The following is a 22902-nucleotide window of genomic DNA, read 5'->3' on the forward strand; positions in this document are numbered from 1 at the left end:
GTATAAAATGAAACCGTATTGTGGGCTTAGAGTCATGTGGCCCACGTCGTTGATACCTCCTGATTTACTTCTCTGCAACGCCAAGTGCCTTTTTGTACGTTTGTCAGGTGCTCCTGTCACTCTAGCGGCCGGCCGGAAGGTTGTAGGCCCATACTTGTATATACTTGAGATTGCAATAAACGGTTTCAAAAAAAAAAAAAAAAAAAAAGAAAATTTGCGAACATTCGTGACAAGAATTTTCAATTCTATTAATGACTACGGAGGCGAGGATTATGCTTCTCAATCTTTACTAGAAGCTCACAGCAGCCAATGAAAAAAACAGAGACAAAACCATGTGACACCCATAGAGTCCCCTCTATATAAGGTCCCTGTCAGCACATAGAGTCCTCTTTCTTTGGAACCGTAGTTAAGTCCATGCACGACCTGCTCTCGAGGATCACCGATAGCCAGGGCCTTCTCCAACCAACGAACTGCAAGCCCAATGGGGCCGAACTTCCCACTGGATCCCGGTCCAGGCAAACTCGCTTGTGAGCGGAACAATGAACTGTACTCAGTCAATCACCGATAAACCATAATCCAGCTTACTTGCTGTCAGTACCTGAAAGAAAGGAAAGGAAACTCCCCGTAAAAGCTGGTCCAGATTGCCCAGCAAAGCAACATTACAGCATGAGAAAACAGGGGGGGGGAACAGTACACAGAGAAATGCAAATCCATAGCACAAGCAACAACAGAACATTATGAAATATAAGCATCACAACCTATCACGTGCAAAGCATGATGAATTAAAAGCATTACATCAAACAATGTGTATCTCTGGGTGGGATGATCCTCACCTCCGTAGTCCTTAATAGAATTGAAAATTCTTGTCACGAATGTTCGCAAATTTTTAATTCTATGTCAGGACCGGAGGCTCCGATTATGCTTGTTCAAAGCTGATTCACCACCATTGACGCAACATTCACAATAGGTTTATAGTAGAACGTTTTGAAAGTACTCTCATTAGACCAGTCAGCTGTATGCATGATATCTGCCAGGCTGACACCTGTCGAATATGCTTTCGAAGCCATGGCTCCGCGTGCAGAATGCGCTCCAAATTTGGAGATGTCAATTCCCGCTTCGCCCATGAGCCAACGCATCCATCTAGATAAAGTAGCTGGAGTCACTGGGCGAAATGGCTTCTGCAGAGCAATAAGCAACTGTCCTTGCATATTAGTACGAAATTCTTCAGTACTCATCTCGTAATCCTTAATACATTGCACCACACACAATTTAGGATTATTAGGAAAACTCGGATACGTGACGGAAGTGGTGTTGCACTTGGTTCTCCTGGATAGAATGAAATTCACACCTTCCGGGGTAAATCTACGCCCCGCCAAATCCAGCGCCTGGACGTCAGACACCCATTTGCAAGAAACCAGACATAGGAGCATAGTTAACTTGGCCGAAAGTTGCTTCCGAGATAGGAAACTGTTGGAAGGCCAGGCCTCAAGAAATCTAAGGACAACAGAGACATCCCAGAGATGAGAATACTTTGGGCAAGGAGGTTTCACCATCCTGACTCCTCTAAGCAACTTACATACCAGAGGGTGTTCTCCTATGGGTTTACCTTCCAAAGGTAAATGTCCCGCCGATATCGCGGACCGGAAGTTGTTGACCGTCCTGTACGCTAAACCGGAGGAAGCCATGGAGGCTAAGAAATTGACCACTAAAGAGACGTGCTTTAGCGGGATCCACGTCCCGCTGAGCGTACCAATCACACCATCTCCTCCAAGATGAGGAATATCTCTTATGGGTGTTGGCCGACCAGGCCTCTTTGATGAAGTTGCTAGCTTCGCGTGAAAGGCCTGGGACACTCCATCTGTCCCTGAAACCCGCCAAGCAACGAGTGGGAGCTGGCCCGATGCCACCAAGGGATGAGGATTCTGAAGAGGGTCCAGCAACAGGTTCTGTAACCGTGGAAGAAGAATTGGGATTGCACAACTCATGGTTAACAATACCGGAAACCATGCTTGAGCCCTCCACAAAGGGATGATCAATATGAGTTCCGCGTGAAAAGTCATAGCTCGCGCCAGAACCCTGGGGATCATGAGGAACGGGGGAAACGCATAGCAGAGAGATGTCGGCCATTCCTGCAGGAATGCATCCGTGGCTATCGCCTCCGGATCCGGCCTCCAACTGAAGAATTGGGGAACTTGCTTGTTCAGTCGAGATGCAAATAAGTCTATCAGGCAAGGACCCCAAAGCTGGGTCAGGCGCCGAAACACCGTGGGTAACAACCTCCAATCGCTGGAGTCTTGCAGATGGCGGGAGTTCCAATCCGCTACCTGGTTGCTGGAGCCGGGGAGGTACTCTGCAACCACCGAAATCCTGTTCTGCAGACAGAAGTGCCAAAAATCCTTGGCGATCTCCGCCAGCATCCTTGACTTGGTACCACCCAACTTGTTGACGTAACGCACCGCCGAAATGTTGTCCATCCGGAGGAGGATACATCAATCTGCCTTCTGCGGAGAAAGGCATCTGATCGCAAAGGAACCGGCCAATAGTTCTAGGCAATTGATATGTAAGCGTAATTCCTCCGAAGACCAGCGACCACCCGTGGTCAATGTGTCGCAACGGGCTCTCCAACCCCATCGGCTGGCATCCGATTCGAGTATCACATCCGGTGCCGTTCCAAATAGCGCTCGGCCGTTCCAGGCCTCCATGTGGTTTAACCACCATTCCATCTCCAGCCTCGCCTCTTCTGAGAGAGGGATCTGTTCTGAGTAACCGAGACCTTTCCGGAGATGTCGGATCTTGAGCTGCTGGAGGGCCCGATAGTGAAGGGGGCCCGGGAAGATCGCCTGAATGGAAGAGGACAGCAGTCCCACAACGCGGGCCAACGATCTCAGGGAAGTCGTTTGCTTGCGAAGGACAACTCGCAATTCTTTCTTGATCGACCTGATCTTCGTCATTGGTAGCAAGAGCTGGCACGTTAGAGAATTTATCAAGAACCCTAGAAATTCGATGGATTGCGAGGGAACTAACATCGACTTTTGCGGGTTGGCGATGAACCCCAAACTCTGCAGCAGGTGTATCGCCCAGTTGAGGTGTGTTTGGACTGTCTGAGGAGAGGACGCCAAAATTATTATGTCGTCCAGGTATATTATGAGGCGGACTCCTCGAGCCCTGAGAGACTCCACTACCGGTCTCAGAAGCTTCGTGAAGCACCACGGTGCCGACGAGAGACTGAATGGAAGGACCTTGTACTCGTAACATACTGTCTCCCAGATAAACTGAAGAAACCTCCTGTGGGGGGGAAAAATGGGGATGGATAGATACGCGTCTTTGAGGTCCAACCGAACCATCCAATCTCCTTCCTGGAGGAGATCGCGTAATAGATGGATGCCTTCCATCTTGAAATGCCTGTAAACAACCCACGAGTTGAACTCTTTGAGGTTCAGCACTAACCTGGAGCCGCCCCCTTTCTTTTCTACTAGAAAGACAGTGCTCAGAAAGCCATGAGGTTGTATCACCCAAGGCGCAATTGCGCCTTTCCGTAACAAGGAGTTGATTTCTTCCGTGATGAAAGTTCGATCCTGTTGGGAAAAAGACAGCGGGAGAGGGCGGAACTCCTGCGAAGGGGAGCTGTACATCTCCAACCTGTAACCCTGTACAGTCTGCAACACCCAAGCATCTTGCGAAATTTCACGCCATTTGTCTAGAAAAAATGCCACTCTGCCCCCCAAGGTCACTTCTGAAAAAGGAACCAGGCTCACCTGAGTTTGCGGCATCATGCTTGTTGTTGGAGGCTCCTCCAAATCTGCCACCTTTGCGGAATCTGTTCCTTTAATGGCGAGAGGGGTAGAAATTGGAGGTATTGGCAGAGTTCTCCTGGTAACCTCCTCTTTGCTGGCCACGCTGGGCGCCTTGATTGTCGCCCCAGCCGAACGAGCGCCCACGAAAGCGTCCGGGCCTGCCAAAAACCGGGCGGAAAGCGCGTTTCAAAGAACCTTGGGCCTTGTCCAGCCCACTGAAAGTGGCCACAAACTTCGTTAATTCTTTAAGAAAAGGTTGACCAAACAGAAGGCCCTGGGCCAGTGGGCCTGATTCCGATGTGGCCAATTCGGCCAACCTGGGATCTAGTTTCAGGAGGATGGACCGGCGTCGCTCAGTCGACAGCGCACAGTTAGCATTGCCTAGTTGGCACACTGCCCGTTGGGCCCAGCCAATCAGCTCGTCCGGATTAATTAAGAGGGCCGACTCTTTGGCTCGAAAGCCCATCTCGAGAATCTTCGTCAGGGGACCTATAACGTCCAGCAGCTTATCCTGGCAGGACCGCCAGGACCTATCCAAGCCTTTCTTGGGATCTTTGGAATACTTTTTCAAATACGTTAACATTGACGGGTCCACCTCCGGGGTAGCCGCCACCTTGTCCGCCAGGTCCGGCCTAGGACATTCCGACCTCAGCCGAGTCCGCACGTCCGTGTCAAATGCTTGGCGTAAGTGGGACTGGACATAGTCCGCCACTTCTTGTGATGGCAGCCAGGATGTAGAGTTAGGATGGATAATGTCCGCCGGCTCGAAGTTGAGAACCTTAGGCGACGTGGACGGACCGGCATGCTTTTCTTTCCGTGCCTTTTTGGCAGGTCGAGGTGATTCTTCCTCGTCAGAAGTAGGATCTGGGGAGGTATCATGACCATCATCCTCTTGGGATATTTCAGTAATCGTAGCTTCCCCATGAGAAGCTGAGCGTTCTTGGTCCGCCATTGACTTGGCCAGTTTAGCGAAATCCGCGGCGTGCTGATTCGCTCTTCCTTTACCCCCAGATTTAGCTCGGGAACCTGACGCTGGCAGCCAACCTTGCTGTTGTGCATAGGAGCAAAGATGGCGTTTTAGGGGCACAATCGCCCTCACCAAAGCTGAGTTTAAAGACCGTTGGACACCCGCGTCCAGTGCCTCAATGAGGTCATACTCCATTGACCCAGAGGGTTCCTCCTCATAATAGTAATAATCCTCCTCATAATACTCAGACATGATTTCAGCACAAAGTGCACTTACTGACCCTGCAGGAGCGTGTGTGACTTTGTCCAGCCCACAATTAATGAAATATTCCAAAAGGAGGTCAGGGGGAGTGGTAACCCCAGGCAAGCCCTAAGCAGTCACCTGCAGGTGAATCTCAGTGTAAGTTTAGAATGTGGAGGGAGGGAGGGCTTGCCAAACCCCACTCTAGGCAAAGCCTATGCTCAATTTTACAGCCCCATCGAGTATATATACATCAGGGGCGTCTGAGGAGCGCAAACGAGCCTTTTTTGTGCACCAATGGCATATACTCGGGTCAGAAGCAGAAGAAAACGCTGCTCCGGCGTTCAACTCAAGTCCAAATACGATCTTGGACAAAGATGGCCGCCACGCATGCGCGCTGGCCGAGGCTCGTAAAGAATGAAAGGGGACTGCGCGTCAAGCCGATGAGCATCCCCGCTCCTCCACCTCCCGCTCCTCTTGTACCGATGACGCGAGGGAAACCCCTCTCAACCCATGCGCGAGTGACACGCAAACCAGGGAACGGGTACACCGGTACAGTTATGCCGGTAGGCGCTCGCAGCGCAACTAGCAGAAATCACCTAGCGACAACCTCACAGGAAGCTATAAACGCCTAGGTCGCATTCGCGCGCAAGACAGCGCGATGTAAACAATAAACGCCAGCAATAAGGGCAACACTGCAAAAATACATTCATCAAGAGCAAAAATACATTCATCAAGAGAAAATGTAAGTGTACTTAACTGGCTGCGGAGCAGCAAAGAAAGAGGACTCTATGTGCTGACAGGGACCTTATATAGAGGGGACTCTATGGTTGTCACATGGTTTTGTCTCTGTTTTCTCATTGGCTGCTGTGAGCTTCTAGTAAAGATTGAGAAGCATAATCGGAGCCTCCGGTCCTGACATAGAATTAAAAATTTGCGAACATTCATGACAAGAATTTTCAATTCTATTAAGGACAACGGAGGCGAGGATTATGCTTCTCATTCTTTGCTTTATTCAAACAGCAGCCAATAAAAAAACATCTTTTTTTATTCCAAACTACAAATCCCATGAGTCCAATGCATCAGGATACCATAGAGACTATCACAATATAAGGTCTTGTCGGGGCAGACACCTCCTCTTTCTTTGCTTGACCGTTGACTGTTAAGATTGTAACTTGAAACAAATTAGTCCTCTTTGAACTGAGATCCTGAACCAGTGTCTCTGCGAACCAAAACATCCGGAAGTAATACTTGACCTTCGGCTCCGAGGGACAAAACCCAACTGATCACAACAGGTGAGCAAGCTCCACATCGCGAAGGGGCAACCATTCCCAACGAACTCCGTGGACAGCAAGCAATCTTCACTTGCCACTGGAATCTGAAACAAAGATAAAGGTTCCGTAATAACGGTAATCTCCCAAACCATGTTCCAATCTGAAATGGTATAAACTTTACAGGCATAAACAAAGGGGGGGAAAAATAGAGAATAATGAAGGCAATACAATGCAATTTAAAACCATCACCAATTGATTTATATATACATTGCAAGAGTCCTGTAAACTCCGGGTGGGATAATCCTCGCCTCCGTTGTCCTTAATAGAATTGAAAATTCTTGTCCCGAATGTTCGCAAATTTTTAATTCTATGTCAGGACCGGAGGCTCCGATTATGCTTGTTTAAAGCCCAGCCACCACCACTGATGCAATATCCACTATAGGTTTATAATAAAACGATTTAAAGGTAGACTCATTTGACCAATCCGCCTTGCTCATGATGTCGGATAGGGTCACACCTAAGGAAAAAGATTTAGACGCCATTGCGCCCCGCACAGAATGCGCACCAAACTGAGACACATCAATGCCTGCTTCATTCATGAGCCAACGCACCCATCGCGCCAAAGTAGCTGACGACACTGGGCGAAAAGGCTTTTGCAATGCAATCAACAGTTGACCCTGCATGTCAGAACGGAAACTAGCTGTACTCACCTCGTACGCTTTGACACATTGCACCACACATAATTTGGGATTATCCGGAAAAGCCGGATGAGACACTGAAGTGGAATTGGTTTTGGTTCGTCTGGAGATAGAGAAAGTTACCCCTTCTGGGGAGAACCTACGCCCTGCCAGATCTAAAGCTCTGATAACAGAAACTCTCTTGCACGAGACCAAACATAATAACATCGCCAGCTTGGCGGAAAGCTGCTTCCGTGACGGGTGCTCGTTTGGTGGCCAAGATTCCAAAAAGCGGAGCAACACCGTCACATCCCACAAAAAAGAGTATTTCGGACACGGGGGTTTGACCATCCGGATACCCCTAAGCAGTTTACACACTAGAGGATGTTCTCCCACCAGCTTACCCTCCAAAGGAGCATGTCCAGCGGAAATAGCGGATCTAAAATTATTTACCGTCCTGTATGCAAACCCAGAGGACGCCAATGAAGCAAGGAAATTCATGACCATGGAGACATTAGCTGTAGTGGGATCGACGTCCCGTTGAATACACCAGCTACACCACCTGTTCCATGCTGATGAATACCGCTTATGGGTATTATCTGACCATGCCAGCTTGATGAAGTTGGAAGCGTCTGCCGAAAGGCCCGGGACCTTCCATCTATCCCTGAAACACGCCACGCCACCAGAAGTAACTGACCTGAGATCACTAACGGATGAGGGGCGTTGAGAGGATCCAGCAACAGGTTCCATCTCTGAGGTAGGAGAACTGGTGTCGCACAGGACATTTCCAGAACTATCGGGAACCAAGCTTGTGCCCTCCACAAAGGTGTAACCAACACCATCTCCGTCCGCTGGCGTCTGGCTTGAGCCAGGACCCTGGAAATCATGACAAACGGCGGGAAGGCATGACAAAGGACTGGTGGCCAGGTTTGAAGAAACGCATCCGAGGCTAGTGCCTCCGGATCCGGGCGCCAGCTGTAGAAATCCGGAAGTTGCTTGTTCAGCCGTGACGCGAACAGGTCCAACTGACACGGACCCCATAGGAGGTTCAGCATCCGGAAGACTCGAGGATGTAACCGCCAATCGCTGTAATCCCGTAGGTACCGGGAATGCCAGTCGGCCACCTCGTTCTTCCGGCCCGGAAGGTATTCTGCTACTATTGACAGATTGAACTGAAGATAGTAATGCCAAAAATCTTTGGCAATCTCCGCCAGGATGCGAGATCGAGTACCTCCTAGTTTATTCACATACCGGACTGCCGATATGTTGTCCATCCTTAGAAGAATGCAGCAGTTCATCTTCTGCGGAGAGACACTGCGAATTGCGAACGATCCCGCTAGCAACTCCAGACAATTGATGTGAAGGGAGAGTTCTTCCGGCGACCACCGACCCCCCGTCGAGATCGGACCGCAGCGGGCTCCCCAGCCCCAACGGCTGACGTCCGACTCGATCACTACCTCTGGATTGGACCCGAAAATGGCTCTGCCATTCCACGATTCCATGTGGTTGAGCCACCACAACATTTCCCACCTCGCTTCCTCTGAAAGAGGGATCTGATCGGTATAGCTGAGGCCTTTGCGGAGATGCTGAATCTTTAATCGTTGGAGAGCTCGGTAGTGAAGGGGTCCCGGAAAAATGGCCTGAATTGAGGAGGCCAACAAGCCCACTAACCGGGCTACAGACCGTAAGGACACAATCCGCTTGTTCATGATCAATCTCAATTCTCTCTTGATCGTTTTGATCTTGGATGCGGGAAGGAGAAGCTGGCAGGTGCGAGAATCCACCTGAAAGCCCAGAAACTCTATAGATTGCGTGGGTACCAGAACTGATTTCTGAGAATTCACAATGAAACCCAGGTTTTGAAGAAGAAGAATGGACCACTCCAGATGAGTCATCACTAGACGCGGACATTGCGCCATGATAATGACGTCGTCCAGATAGACGATCAGCCTCACACCGCGGGACCGCAGTGACTCCATGACTGGACGCAGGAGTTTCGTGAAGCACCATGGTGCTGACGAAAGTCCGAAAGGAAGAACAGCGTACTCTTAACAGACGCCTTGCCACAGAAACTGAAGAAAACGGCGATGAGGAGCGTAAATGGGTACGGCCAGGTAGGCGTCTTTCAGGTCCAGACGGACCATCCAATCGCCTTCCTGCAGCAGATCGCGCAGAAGATGGATGCCCTCCATTTTGAAGTGGCGGTAAACGATCCATCCATTGAACTCTTTGAGGTTCAGAACCAACCTGTGCCCGCCCCCTTTTTTCTCGACCAAGAACACGATGCTGAGGAAACCGTGGGGATGGCACTGAGACTCGACAATCGCCCCTTTCTGTAAAAGAGAGTGTATTTCGCCTGTGATAAAACTCTGATCGAGTTGGGAAAAATGGATGGGGAGGGGAATGTTGGACAGGGGTGTAGTACATTTCCAATTTGTAACCCTGTACCGTCTCCAGGATCCAGGGATCCTGCGAGAGCGTTTGCCAAACATGCAGGAAAAATTGAAGACGACCCCCCAACTGTACCTCTGAACAAAGGATAAGTCTCACCTGCAGACCCTGACTCCTGGTTGTTTCCCTGGTTGCCACCGAACCTGCCTCTGCGGAAGCGGTTCCGCGCCCGTCTGGAGGGGTAGAAGTTGGAATTTCCGGAATAATTGTCCTGGTAACCTCCTCTGTTGTGGTGTTGACCACGCTGGGCGCCTTGGGGTTGACCTCGGCCGGACGACCGCCCTCGATTTTGTCCGGCCCTGGCGAAAACCGGTCGGAAGGCTCGCCGTAGCGATTCCTGCGCCTTATCAAGGCCGCTGAACGTAGCCACGAATTTGGTGAGTTTTCAAGAAGGGTTGCCTAAAAAGGAGACCCTGGGCTATGGGACCTGCCTCCGAGGAAGATAATTCCGCCAGTTTAGGGTCTAACTTGAGGAGGATCGATCTTCTACGTTCGCTAGACACAGCGCAGTTAGCATTGCCCAATAAGCATACCGCTCACTGCGCCCAACCAATGAGGTCATCGGGGTTCACTGGAGACCCGGACTCTTTTGCCTGGAGACCCATTTCCAGAATTTTTGCCAACGGCCCGGACAAATCCAAAAGCTTATCCTGGCATGACCGCCAGGCGCGGTCAATGCCATTTTTCGGGTCCTTAGAATATTTGCGAAGGTAAGTTATCATGGTCGGGTCAACTTCAGGGGTCTCCGCCACTCGGGCCGGCAAATCAGGTCTGGGGCACTCAGACTTAAGGCGTGCCCTGATGTCCTTTTCGAAAGGGCGACAAAGGTTTGACTGGAGGTAGTCCGCTACTTCCTGCAAGGGGGTCCATGCCGAAGAATTGGGGTGGATGATATCTGACGGGTCGAAGGTCAGGTGTTTAGGCTGTGGCGTGGGTTCCACATGATGCTCCTTCCAAGCCTTTTTAGTATGGAGAATGCGTTCTTCCAGATCGGACTCACTGAGCGCCGAGGAATCTCCCTTGTCTTCGTGAGAAGAGTCATTCTGGGCAGAATGCGCCAAATAAGCGTGATCATTCGCTAAGGCCTTACACAGTCTAGCAAAATCCTCTGAATGAGGATTAGAAGTCTTCTTGCCAGTCGATTTGGGATGACTAGTCGTGGCCGGGAGCCAGCCTTGCTGGCGCGCATAGTCATTTAGATGCCGTTTAAGGGGCGCAATCGCCCTCACCAGCGCCGAGCTGACAGAATGCTGAACTCCAGCACACCAGCGCCGAGCTGACAGAATGCTGAACTCCAGCATCTAAGGCATCAACGAGCTCTTGCTCAAATGAACCCGCAGGTTCAGACTCATAATATTCCTCCTCATAGGCATAATCAGCCATGATGATAGCAATAACCTGATAGCACTACAAAGGTGCGCAGGGAGGAATAAATCAGGGGGAGAGGGACAACCCCAAGCAGGCCAGGCACAAGTGCCACAATAATTGATTTTAATAGTGGAGGGAGGGCCTGCTAATTCTCTCGGCAGAGCCTATGCAAATATTGTACAGCCCTGAGCACAATTTCCGCTTCGGGCGTCAGCTGGGGCACAATACGGGCTTAAACGTTTGAATTACGAGCGTTTCCCGCTCCGAGTTGCAGTCCGATACACAAACACTCGAAAAATGGCCGCCGCGCATGCGCGGAAACGGCCGCCCGTAATCATGGAAAGAGGACGCGCGCGAGCAGAGACGCGCCGTCCTCAGGGCCCTATTTACTCCCGCTCCACTTGTAGACAGGCTACGGGCGCAGAGCGCCCTGCCGGAGAGGCCGAAGCGCTCTCCGCTGAAGAAAGAACCCACACACGAGTGAGGAAACTCAAAGCGGACACAGAATAAACGGAAGACGAGTGATACCGCCTCGTCAAGCAAGTAAGACCAAATGCGCTTTTGACAAAACTTACACCAGCAGATAAATATCAAATAAGCGTATAATTAATAAGGGAGAGGCACTTAACTGGCTGCGGAAGCAGCAAAGAAAGAGGAGGTGTCTGCCTCGACGAGACCTTATATTGTGAGAAGATGGATGCCCTCCATTTTGAAGTGGCGGTAAACGATCCATCCATTGAACTCTTTGAGGTTCAGAACCAACCTGTGCCCGCCCCCTTTTTTCTCGACCAGGAACACGTTGCTGAGGAAACCGTGGGGATGGCACTGAGACTCGACAATCGCCCCTTTCTGTAAAAGAGAGTGTATTTCGCCTGTGATAAAACTCTGATCGAGTTGGGAAAAATGGATGGGGAGGGGAATGTTGGACAGGGGTGTTGTACATTTCCAATTTGTAACCCTGTACCGTCTCCAGGATCCAGGGATCCTGCGAGAGCGTTTGCCAAACATGCAGGAAAAATTGAAGACGACCCCCCAACTGTACCTCTGAACAAAGGATAAGTCTCACCTGCAGACCCTGACTCCTGGTTGTTTCCCTGGTTGCCACCGAACCTGCCTCTGCGGAAGCGGTTCCGCGCCCGTCTGGAGGGGTAGAAGTTGGAATTTCCGGAATAATTGTCCTGGTAACCTCCTCTGTTGTGGTGTTGACCACGCTGGGTGCCTTGGGGTTGACCTCGGCCGGACGACCGCCCTCGATTTCGTCCGGCCCTGGCGAAAACCGGTCGGAAGGCTCACCGTAGCGATTCCTGCGCCTTATCAAGGCCGCTGAACGTAGCCACGAATTTGGTGAGTTCTTTCAAGAAGGGTTGCCCAAAAAGGAGACCCTGGGCAATGGGACCTGCCTCCGAGGAAGATAATTCCGCCAGTTTAGGGTCTAACTTGAGGAGGATCGATCTTCTACGTTCGCTAGACATAGCGCAGTTAGCATTGCCCAATAAGCATACCGCTCACTGCGCCCAACCAATGAGGTCATCGGGGTTCACTGGCGACCCGGACTCTTTTGCCTGGAGACCCATTTCCAGAATTTTTGCCAACGGCCCGGACAAATCCAAAAGCTTATCCTGGCATGACCGCCAGGCGCGGTCAATGCCATTTTTCGGGTCCTTAGAATATTTGCGAAGGTAAGTTATCATGGTCGGGTCAACTTCAGGGGTCTCCGCCACTCGGGCCGGCAAATCAGGTCTGGGGCACTCAGACTTAAGGCGTGCCCTGACGTCCTTTTCGAAAGGGCGACGAATGTTTGACTGGAGGTAGTCCGCTACTTCCTGCAAGGGGGTCCATGCCGAAGAATTGGGGTGGATGATATCTGACGGGTCGAAGGTCAGGTGTTTAGGCTGTGGCGTGGGTTCCCCATGATGCTCCTTCCAAGCCTTTTTAGTATGGAGAATGCGTTCTTCCAGATCGGACTCACTGAGCGCCGAGGAATCTCCCTTGTCTTCGTGAGAAGAGTCATTCTGGGCAGAATGCGCCAAATAAGCGTGATCATTCGCTAAGGCCTTACACAGTCTAGCAAAATCCTCTGAATGAGGATTAGAAGTCTTCTTGCCAGTCGATTTGGGATGACTAGTCGTGGCCGGGAGCCAGCCTTGCTGGCGCGCATAGTCATTTAGATGCCGTTTAAGGGGCGCAATCGCCCTCACCAGCGCCGAGCTGACAGAATGCTGAACTCCAGCATCTAAGGCATCAACGAGCTCTTGCTCAAATGAACCCGCAGGTTCAGACTCATAATATTCCTCCTCATAGGCATAATCAGCCATGATGATAGCAATAACCTGATAGCACTACAAAGGTGCGCAGGGAGGAATAAATCAGGGGGAGAGGGACAACCCCAAGCAGGCCAGGCACAAGTGCCACAATAATTGATTTTAATAGTGGAGGGAGGGCCTGCTAATTCTCTCGGCAGAGCCTATGCAAATATTGTACAGCCCTGAGCACAATTTCCGCTTCGGGCGTCAGCTGGGGCACAATACGGGCTTAAACGTTTGAATTACGAGCGTTTCCCGCTCCGAGTTGCAGTCCGATACACAAACACTCGAAAAATGGCCGCCGCGCATGCGCGGAAACGGCCGCCCGTAATCATGGAAAGAGGACGCGCGCGAGCAGAGACGCGCCATCCTCAGGGCCCTATTTACTCCCGCTCCACTTGTAGACAGGCTACGGGTGGAGAGCGCCCTGCCGGAGAGGCCGAAGCGCTCTCCGCTGAAGAAAGAACCCACACGCGAGTGAGGAAACTCAAAGCGGACACAGAATAAACGGAAGACGAGTGATACCGCCTCATCAAGCAAGTAAGACCAAATGCGCTTTTGACAAAACTTACACCAGCAGATAAATATCAAATAAGCGTATAATTAATAAGATAACACCAATTATCAAGCACAGTGCGCGTCAACCCATACACTACAATCATACGAAAAGCAGTAAGGGAGAGGCACTTAACTGGCTGCGGAAGCAGCAAAGAAAGAGGAGGTGTCTGCCTCGACGAGACCTTATATTGTGATAGTCTCTATGGTATCCTGATGCATTGGACTCATGGGATTTGTAGTTTGGAATAAAAAAAGATTTTTTTTATTGGCTGCTGTTTGAATAAAGCAAAGAATGAGAAGCATAATCGGAGCCTCTGGTCCTGACATAGAATTTTCAATTCTATGTCAGGACAGGAGGCTCCAATTATGCTTTCTCATTTCTTTACTAGAAATGCTCAGCAGCCAATAAAAACACAGTATAAGCAAAGAAAAACTACAATACCCATAAACACCAGGGTATGACGTGCATAACCATAGAGACTACAGTATAAAAGGTCATATAGCAAGTACAACATCCTCTTTCTTTGCTGCTCCGCAGCCAGTTAAGTGTTTCCTTCATATTTATAACGTATTTCGCTGTCGCTATTGTGCATGCTTTACTATTGTAGCGTATTGCTTACAAGGTTTAACTGCTTTGCAGCGCGCATTTGCTGGTATCCGGTTTCCATGGTTACTTTGTATTTGCTTTCGGTCCGCTCGCCGCGCTCGTAACTAGGTGCGGGGAGCGTGTGGTCACCTTCCCGGGGACGGGCGCTTGGCGCCTGTGTCTCAGTATTGTGGATAGGGAAATAGGGGCTCGGAGGCTCGCGCTAGCGCTGCGAGTGCTCCGAATTTGCATACCGGGCGGCCGTTACCGCGCATGCGCTTCGGCCATGATTGTTTACACGAATCAGGTGTTTCTCGCCTGTCAGAACGGTCGCTTCGCGCCGAGAGCCCACAGCCTGTGTATTTGCCCCTCCTTATGCCCATTTGGACTTTAAATCGTTTGGGCTGCATAATTGAGCATAGGCATTGCCTAGAGTGCTAGTTTTTTCTGTCAGCAAGCCCTCCCTCCACATTTTGAACTTATTTTAGTCAGTGTTCAGATTTGCTAATCTACACTGTTGACTTGCTGTGGTTTTTTTTCCTTCCCCCTGCATTGTGCCTTTGGCCATTATTGACTGTCGTCATTCCTGTGGGCATTGACTCTGGTTACACTTTGTGTCAGGATGGAGGAATATTATGAGGATGACTTTTATTATGAGGAGGATCCTTCTGGCTCTTTGGAGCATGATTTGGTGGAGGCGCTGGATCAAGGGGTGCAACACTCTGTGAATAAAGCGCTTGTTCGCGCTATTAATCCCTTGAAGCATCATTTATCTCTTTACGCACAGCAACAGGGTTGGTTACCGGCTGCGCGTGCGTCTAAGTCCCCTGTCAATCCTCATAGGTCTGATTTTCAGAGGTTGGCTAAATCGCTGTCTTCGGACACAGCTGCTTCTAAGGGGTCGGCTGGGACCTCGTTTTCATCCCTCCATGATCCTGATGCTGACGATGCGCATTCCTCCTCTTCTGAATTTGAACCACCTCCACGGAAAAAGACTCGTAAGGAGCATTTCGTGGACGCCCCTTCTAATCCTCCTATTCTAACTTTTGAACCTTCTGTAATTGTGCATCCCCACTCTTCTTCTTGGTTGCCTTCTCCAGAGGTGGCGGATTATGTGCAATCTCATATTCGCCAGCCTTTTGATAAGGATGTCCGGGCCCGCCTGAGATCCGAGTGTCCGCATCCAGATTTGGCGGACCATTTGGCCGAGACCCCGGAGGTTGACCCTACCATGGTCACCTACCTTAAAAAGTATGCCAGAGATCCCAAAAAAGGTCTTGGCGATCCTGCCAGGATAAATTATTGGATTTATTGGGCCCGCTCACAAAGATTTTGGATTTGGGTGTTCTTGCTAAGGAGTCTTCAGCTCTTGTAAACCCGGATGAACTCATTGAATGGTCTCAGAGGGCCATTTGTCAATTGGGCAATGCCAATTGTGCGCTGTCATGTGAACGACGCCGCTCCATTCTTCTTCGCCTGGATCCCAGGCTGGCGGAGCCCTCCTCTTCAGAAGCAGGACCCTTGGCTCAGGGGCTCTTATTTGGTCAGCCATTCCTGAAAGAGCTTTCCAGTTTTGTGGCCACTTTCAGTGGCCTTGACAAGGCCCAAGCCTCGCTGCGGCGGGCATTTCGGCCGGTTTTTGCAAAGGCCGGACGTCTTAGGGGACGTTCGTTCGGCCGGGGATCTCAGCAGAATTCCCAGCGAGGATTCCAGTCCCACAGTGGAGGTGGTCAGGATTCCGGCTTTACCACCCGTTCCAACTTTTATCCCTCCCGTAAAGGGAGGGGACAGTTCAGGAAAGGTCGCTTTGGCAGACAACAAGGGGGTCATCACGATTCCAACAATTCAGGTGAGGTTGATTCCTTTTTCCGAAGTGGTTTTGGGGGGAAGGCTCCAATTTTTTCTCCACAATTGGCAGTCAATCTCCAACGATGCTTGGGTCCTCGACACTGTTCAGGGTTACAAGATAGAATTTTATCAGCTCACGCCTCAATCTCTCCTTCCAACCCCGTTGATCTTCTCTCTTCAGGATCGGGAGATCATTTCATCAGAAATAGACTCTCTTCTTGCAAAAGGGGCTATTCTTCAAACTACCCGTCATCCACGAGGGTTTGTGAGTACAGTGTTTCTGGTTCAGAAACGAGGGGGCGGATCCCGCTTGGTCCTTAATTTAAAAGAGTTCAACGGGGGAGTGGTTTACCGCCATTTCAAGATGGAAGGGATCCATCTTTTGGGAGATTGGATGGTTCGTCTGGATCTCAAAGATGCCTATTTGTCAATCCCAATCTTCGGTCCACATCGGCGGTTTCTCCAGTTCCAATGGCAAGGGGACTGGTTCGAATACCAAGTCCTCCCGTTCGGTCTCTCGTCGGTGCCCTGGTGCTTCACGAAGCTTCTGAAGCCAGTGGTGGAACATTTACGCGCTCGGGGTCTCCGCATGATAATTTATTTGGACGACATTCTGATCATGGCAGATTGTCCTCACAAATTGATCTTGCATCTCGAATGGACGATCGACCTTTTACAATCCCTGGGATTTCTTGTGAACCCGCAGAAATCTGTTCTCATCCCATCTCAGGTGATGGACTTTCTAGGCTTCCAGGTCAATTCTCTGACCTGTCAGCTTCTTTTACCCAATCAGAAGATTCGCTACACCAAACGGTAGTTGGTTTCGATTATCTCCAAACGGATTGTATCATTGAGATCTATAGCTCGTGTAGTCGGTCTTTTGGCGTCTTCAATTCAAGCGATCTTTCCGGGTCCTCTGCATTACAGGGCGTTACAACGGTTGAAGATCCGTCATCTCCAGCGGGGCCTTCGCTATTCAGATCAGATTCCTCTTTCGGAGGAGGTGAGGTGCGAGATGCAGTGGTGGCTGGACCACATGGAGTCCTGGAATGGGCGAGCCCTGTTCGGTTCTTCCCCGGAGATGGTGATAGAGTCCGATGCCAGCCTGTGGGGTTGGGGAGCCCGGTGCGGTCCAATTTCAACAGGAGGTCGTTGGTCCCCTCAGGAGTTGTCTCTCCACATCAATTGTCTGGAACTCCTGGCGGGGTCCTTTGCGATCCGTTGCTTCACGCCTCTTCGGTCCAATTGTTGCATTCTTCTCCGCATGGACAATGTGTCCGCGGTTCGTTATGTCAACAAGTTGGGCGGCACGAGATCCAAGATATTAGCAGAGATCGCCAAAGATTTTTGGCACTTTTGTCTGCGGAAGATCACTGTTATTGCCGAGTATCTTCCCGGCCGCAACAATCAGATTGCGGACTGGCATTTGCGTCACCTTCGGGATTTCAGCGATTGGAGGCTTCATCCTCGCATCTTCCGCTCCCTCCGTCGATTTTGGGGGCAGTGTCACATCGACCTGTTTGCCTCTCGCCTCAACACGCAGCTTCCCCTGTTCTTCAGCTGGAGACCGGATCCGGAAGCCCTGGCCACGAACGCTTTTCTCCAGACCTGGCCTCCCCTTCTGTGCTACGCCTTTCCTCCGTTCATGATGATTCCGAGAGTCCTGGCTCGCACAAAGCGTTATCAGTCAGAGCTGATTCTGATTTCTCCTCTGTGGAGGGCTCAGGCTTGGTTCCCAGTTCTCCTGGAAATGTGTTGTGCGGTGCCGAACCTTCTTCCCCAGAAGTGGAACCTTTTGCTGGACCCTCTCAGCAATCCGCATCCCCTGATCCAGTCAGGCACTCTCCGTCTTCTGGCTTGGCGCCTTTCGGGGACCGTTGGTCGGTCCCAGGCCTTTCACGAGACGCTTGCAAATTTATCAGTGGCTCTTGGACACCCAACACTCACAAACGCTACTCAGGTTCTTGGAGACGATAGTGTGATTGGTGTGTTCAACGGGAAGCTGATCCCGCTACAGCGGATGTCTCTCTAATTATTAACTTTTTAGCGTCTCTTGCTTCTTCAGGTTTAGCTTATCGGACGGTTAATAATTTACGTTCTGCCATTTCGGCAGGCCATAGTCCTCTTGATGGTAAACCCGTGTGTAGGAGAGTAGGGTCTGCTATCCTATGGTCACCCCAAATTTTTGCTTTTTGCTTCACTGGTTTTTGACATATTGAGGCTGTGGGCCTGCTAATCAGACCCCCAGCCTGCTGTTCTCTCTACTAAATTGACACTATGCACCATAGGTGCATAACCAATTGGAATTGGATCACCCTGTGAGCCCCTGTACCAGTGTACACTAGGTACCCAGGGCATTGGTGTATCTAAGGCCTACCAGGGGCTGAAGCATGTATTATGCCACCCCTGGCCTGGCCTAACAATTTGACACAACTGGCTGATCACTCAGCTGGGGTAAGTTGGTGTAACCACCTCTTACTTAGATGTAGTATACCTATACCTAACCTTAAATGGGACACATGTTAACCTATAAGTCACTCCTATGGCAGGCCTTGACAATCCTGAAGGCAGAGTGCTTGGTTCCATATGAGATGGTGCTCTGGCATGAGCTGAGCCTGTCTGCAGTGGTCGGAACAACTTCCTTCTACCGTTTCCAGATATCATCATACCATATACTCTTAAGTGCATTATGAACCTCGCGGTTAAATGCTATCTTTGGTTTGGCTTTATCAAAACATGTCGAGTAAGGTGTCATACGAATTGGAATACTAACCCCTCACCAATTCTGGCGACGGGGTTAGCATTCCACCCTTCTAGAGGGACACGACATGTACAGTACCTGAAACCCGGGTAAAATCAGACATAGCCTCAGCTCCACAAAATGGATGCTGCCACCACAGACACAAGTCTGCCCTCCTGCTGCTGGGAGTCCTTCCAGCTTGGGAGACGTGGACAAAGGGTTTCCTGCCAGGGGAGGTGCGTGCACCACCCCAGACAGGATTTTGTGTATTGGTCAAGTAGGGCTTGAATGGAATCAGACATGCCTGAGGCTTACAAGGAGCCTCGGTGCATATGCCAGTTCAAACCGGTCCTGGGGCACACCAGCCCTGGACCTGGGGCGAGCTGGACAAAGGATTGGGGGTGTAACCACCCCCCTTCCTGGTCCCACCCTTAGGGAGGGACCTAGCAGGTAGTCCGGCCCCTAGAATCCGCTTAAAGGTAGGAGCTGTGTCCTAAGACTTCAGACATCCTGGAATCAACCTACTACAAAGAAGAAGGCGGGAACTTCAACACTCTGCTGCACAGAGGACAGAAGGAAATCTCCCCTATGGTCAAGGAGTGACCATCTTGCTAACGCAAGCACCAACCAGCTACTCGACGTCTGCTTTGCTGCCGCCTCCTGCCGGAGCCCGAGCCCAGAACCCGACAAGACCTGGACCTCCAGACCTCTCACCGCCCGATCCACAGTCCCTGAAAAGAAGGAACCCGTGGAGGCACCGAGACACGTGGAGCCAGCCATCTTGAAAGACCCACGACAAGCTGCAAGCGCGACAACAGAGGCTCCCACCAAGTTGTGCTTTGGGTCCTGAGAAGCCCAACATCCGAGCAGTATCTGCACCAAAGGTGAGCCCTCCAGCATCTCCACGATCTGCGTGGGGCCCCTCTGCACTTTGCATCTCAACGCGCCTGCCCGGTCCCTGGCCCGTTGGCTAGTGGCCATTTTGGCGACGAACCTTGAAAACTACGATGCTGGTCTGGTTGCTCCAGACTGGCCCCTGCTGCCCTCCAAAGGAGCAGCCCCTCTGACCTTGCTGGTCAGAACAATCAGCTTTCTTCACTTTCCATGACTCCTGCCTTTGCCAAGGCTTGTTTGCTTCCTTTGAGTTGCCGACACCGCCGTCACCGAGAGCCTGCGTGGGACAGCTCGTGAACCGACTCCTGGACATCGTTGACCTTCAGGGACCACGTGGCTGCGGAGACAAGCTACACCTCATCACCTGATTGCACCCGACATCGCCTGGTACCTACCTGGTGCCACGCCGGTCACTGGCTAGTGACTGTGAACACTGTCCCCTCTGCTTTCAGGTCTTCTACAACTCCGATCCACCCTTGGATCCACCGCATCTCTTCTGGACCGTCCGCCTGCAGCATCTTTGTCATCAGGCTCCATTGAACAGATAGACGAAACCCGACGTACTTCGAGACCTATGCACCCGCTTCCTGTGGGTGAGGTAAAGCTGGCACTCCGGTGCCCAAGTGTAAAGAAACATCTCTAGTGTCTGTGTTTTAAGTCTTAAGTTCGTAGTCCATCCAGAAGACCCTTCTAGCAGTAACTTTTGAACTTTTACGCACCCATTGAAAACCTATGGGAGCCCGCGTGTAACTTTCCTCACTGCACACGCGACCCGTGGACCTCCTGGTCACTAACTAACGTTAGCTGCTTGTAGGCCCAGCGATTCTATAGGACCTAGGCATTTTCCCTTTCCTAGTCGTGGTACTTATACCACTATTTTAGTATATGGTTTGAGTGGCCACCAGGGCCCATCCATATAAAGTGCAACTTCTGTATATTGTAATACTTTCTTGTTTAACGATTTGTGCTCCTGTGCTCATAAAGAGTCTAGGGGATACTTTGAGTAATAAATACATATATATTTTGAATATATATCTGTGTGGTGTCCTTTCATTGGTATAAAGGGGGGTTACATATGGTAAAACAGCCTGCTTAACACGCTTTAACGAGTTTGGCCTCAAAGACTGCTTAGCCTACGCTACCACTAGGGCAGCTAATCCGAAAAGGTTGACTTACAACCACACCATAAGGGTTGCTGGCATGGTACAAGGTGGTCACTTTAACTAGTGAACATCATATACCAGGCCAACTTCTCACATTGGTGAGCAGCGGTTGGATTTGAGCTTGCTGTGTTTTACCGTTGTAATACCTTTGTTACCAATTGAAAGATCATACAGGTACCTGTAGGTACATATAAAACAAGATTAGATATACTTAAGTTCTACTGAACTTAGTTGTTGTAGAGCAAAGGGAGTAGCACACCCTGACTACAACTACTAGATAGGTTTAGTAGGAAAACCCAAGTGTAGGTAGTTGCAACACATCCACCCACACTTAAGAGCAATGGCTGGGGCAGAGGGGTCCAATGTACCCATCTCTGTCGAGAGTGACCCCCAGAGGGCACCAACCATCTTTGCTACCCTAAACCAAAATGAGCTCAGGCAGTTGGCAAATATCAGGGGCCTTAAACAGCCCAGGAACCCTACCTCTGCTGAACTCAGAGAACTCTTACAAGCTGATGAAGATCAGAGAGCTCTCAAGAAAGCCTCCCAGTTAGGCCCCTTAGGGACTGGAACAGGAGGCCCCCCTTCTGAAGATGCTACTGAAGTACCCCTTTCCAATAGTCACCCCTTAGATGAGAATCACACTACAGAGGATGAAAGTGATAAGGGTACTGATACAGATGGTAGTGGGGATGAAGGGAGAACTAGCCCAGTGCCAAGTGTTATACGTGGCCCAGCTAACTTAAGGCTACTTGGGACTGACAATGGGGTCACCCCATTGGATCTCCCTAGTGGACTTAACCAGGGGTTTGGGAGGCAGAGGAATCACTCAGGTGACTCTAATGCTTCTCATGCCTCTAGAGGCTCTCAAGGTCGCTCCAGAAGGGGGATGACCAGCCCTCAGAGGAGGGAGCATGAGGCCAGAATGAAGGAAGCTCAGCTGAGGATCAGGAGACAGGAGCTAGAAGTAGCCCTGATGGAAGAGAAACTGAACAAGGCTAGGCAACCTAGAGAGAGTGGGTCTATACTCACTGGTGGCAGCACTGTCCCTAAGGACAAAGATAGGGTATTTGACAATAGGAACCTGTCCAAGGTTGTGCCCCCCTACAAAAGTGGGGATGATATCCACAAATGGATGACTGCTCTTGAGAGAGCCTGCAAAGTGCAACAGGTTCCTGAAGACCAGTGGGCAGCAATCTTATGGCTCTCCTTTGAAGGAAGAGGCAGAGATAGACTCCTCACTGTTAGGGAGGAGGATGTCAGAAACTACAGAGCCCTGAAGAGTGTCCTAGTTGATGGGTTAGGCTTAACCACTGAACAGTACAGGTTAATGTTCAGAGATACCCAGAAGACACAGACTCAGGACTGGTCTGAATACATTGAATGTGCCACTAAGGCTTTGGAGGGTTGGTTGCTGGGAAGTAAGGTATCTGATTATACAGGATTGTACAATTTGATGATGAGAGAACAGATTTTAAATAACTGTCAGAACCAGCAACTGCATCAACACTTGGTTGACTCAGATCTGACCTCTCCCCAAGAATTGGGAAAGAAGGCAGACAAATGGGACAGAACCAGGGTTAAGCAAAAGAACCAGAACCAGGGCCAAGGGGGTGATCAGAAGAAAACAGACCAAAAGGGTGGAGATCAGAAATCTAAAGACCAGAAGTCTTCAACAGGGCCCCAAACTAGTACTAACGAGGGTGGGTCCCAACAACCTAAAGGGAAGAAGAAAGAAGGTCCAAAGGAACCCTGGTGCAAATCTTGCAAGAATACAACTCACTGGACTAGTGATTGTAAGAAGGATGGAGCCCCCAATACTGTTGCCCCTAAGGCACCTGCTCCCAGTACTACTGTTAGCAGTGTTGGTCCCCAGACAAAGGGTGTAGTGGGAATCACTATGGGAACTGAAGGAGATTCTGACTTAGACAGAACCCTGACACAGGCAGTCTTGATCTGTGATGGGGACATGGATTTGTCCCTGACTGTGAGCCCCAGTAACCTGGGCAAGTACAGACAGACTCCTTTAATACATGCAA

General features: G+C 50.5%; 1 protein-coding gene across 3 annotated transcripts in view; it reads right to left on the bottom strand.

Moving 5' to 3' along the window:
• Positions 1–258: 258 nt before the first annotated feature.
• LOC146783059 (uncharacterized) overlaps positions 259–22902 on the bottom strand; it is a 293447-nt gene continuing 270803 nt past the window's right edge. For all 3 annotated transcript variants that reach the window (XM_085639916.1, XM_085639917.1, XM_085639918.1), the window contains exon 2: positions 259–6379. In XM_085639916.1, the coding sequence (XP_085496042.1) occupies positions 1603–3255 (1653 nt within the window). In that variant the 5' untranslated portion in view covers positions 3256–6379 and the 3' untranslated portion in view covers positions 259–1602. The remainder of the gene's footprint in view (positions 6380–22902) is intronic.

The sequence above is a fragment of the Triturus cristatus genome, chromosome 12, assembly GCF_964204655.1.
Source record: "Triturus cristatus chromosome 12, aTriCri1.1, whole genome shotgun sequence".
Taxonomy (NCBI): Eukaryota; Metazoa; Chordata; class Amphibia; order Caudata; family Salamandridae; genus Triturus; species Triturus cristatus.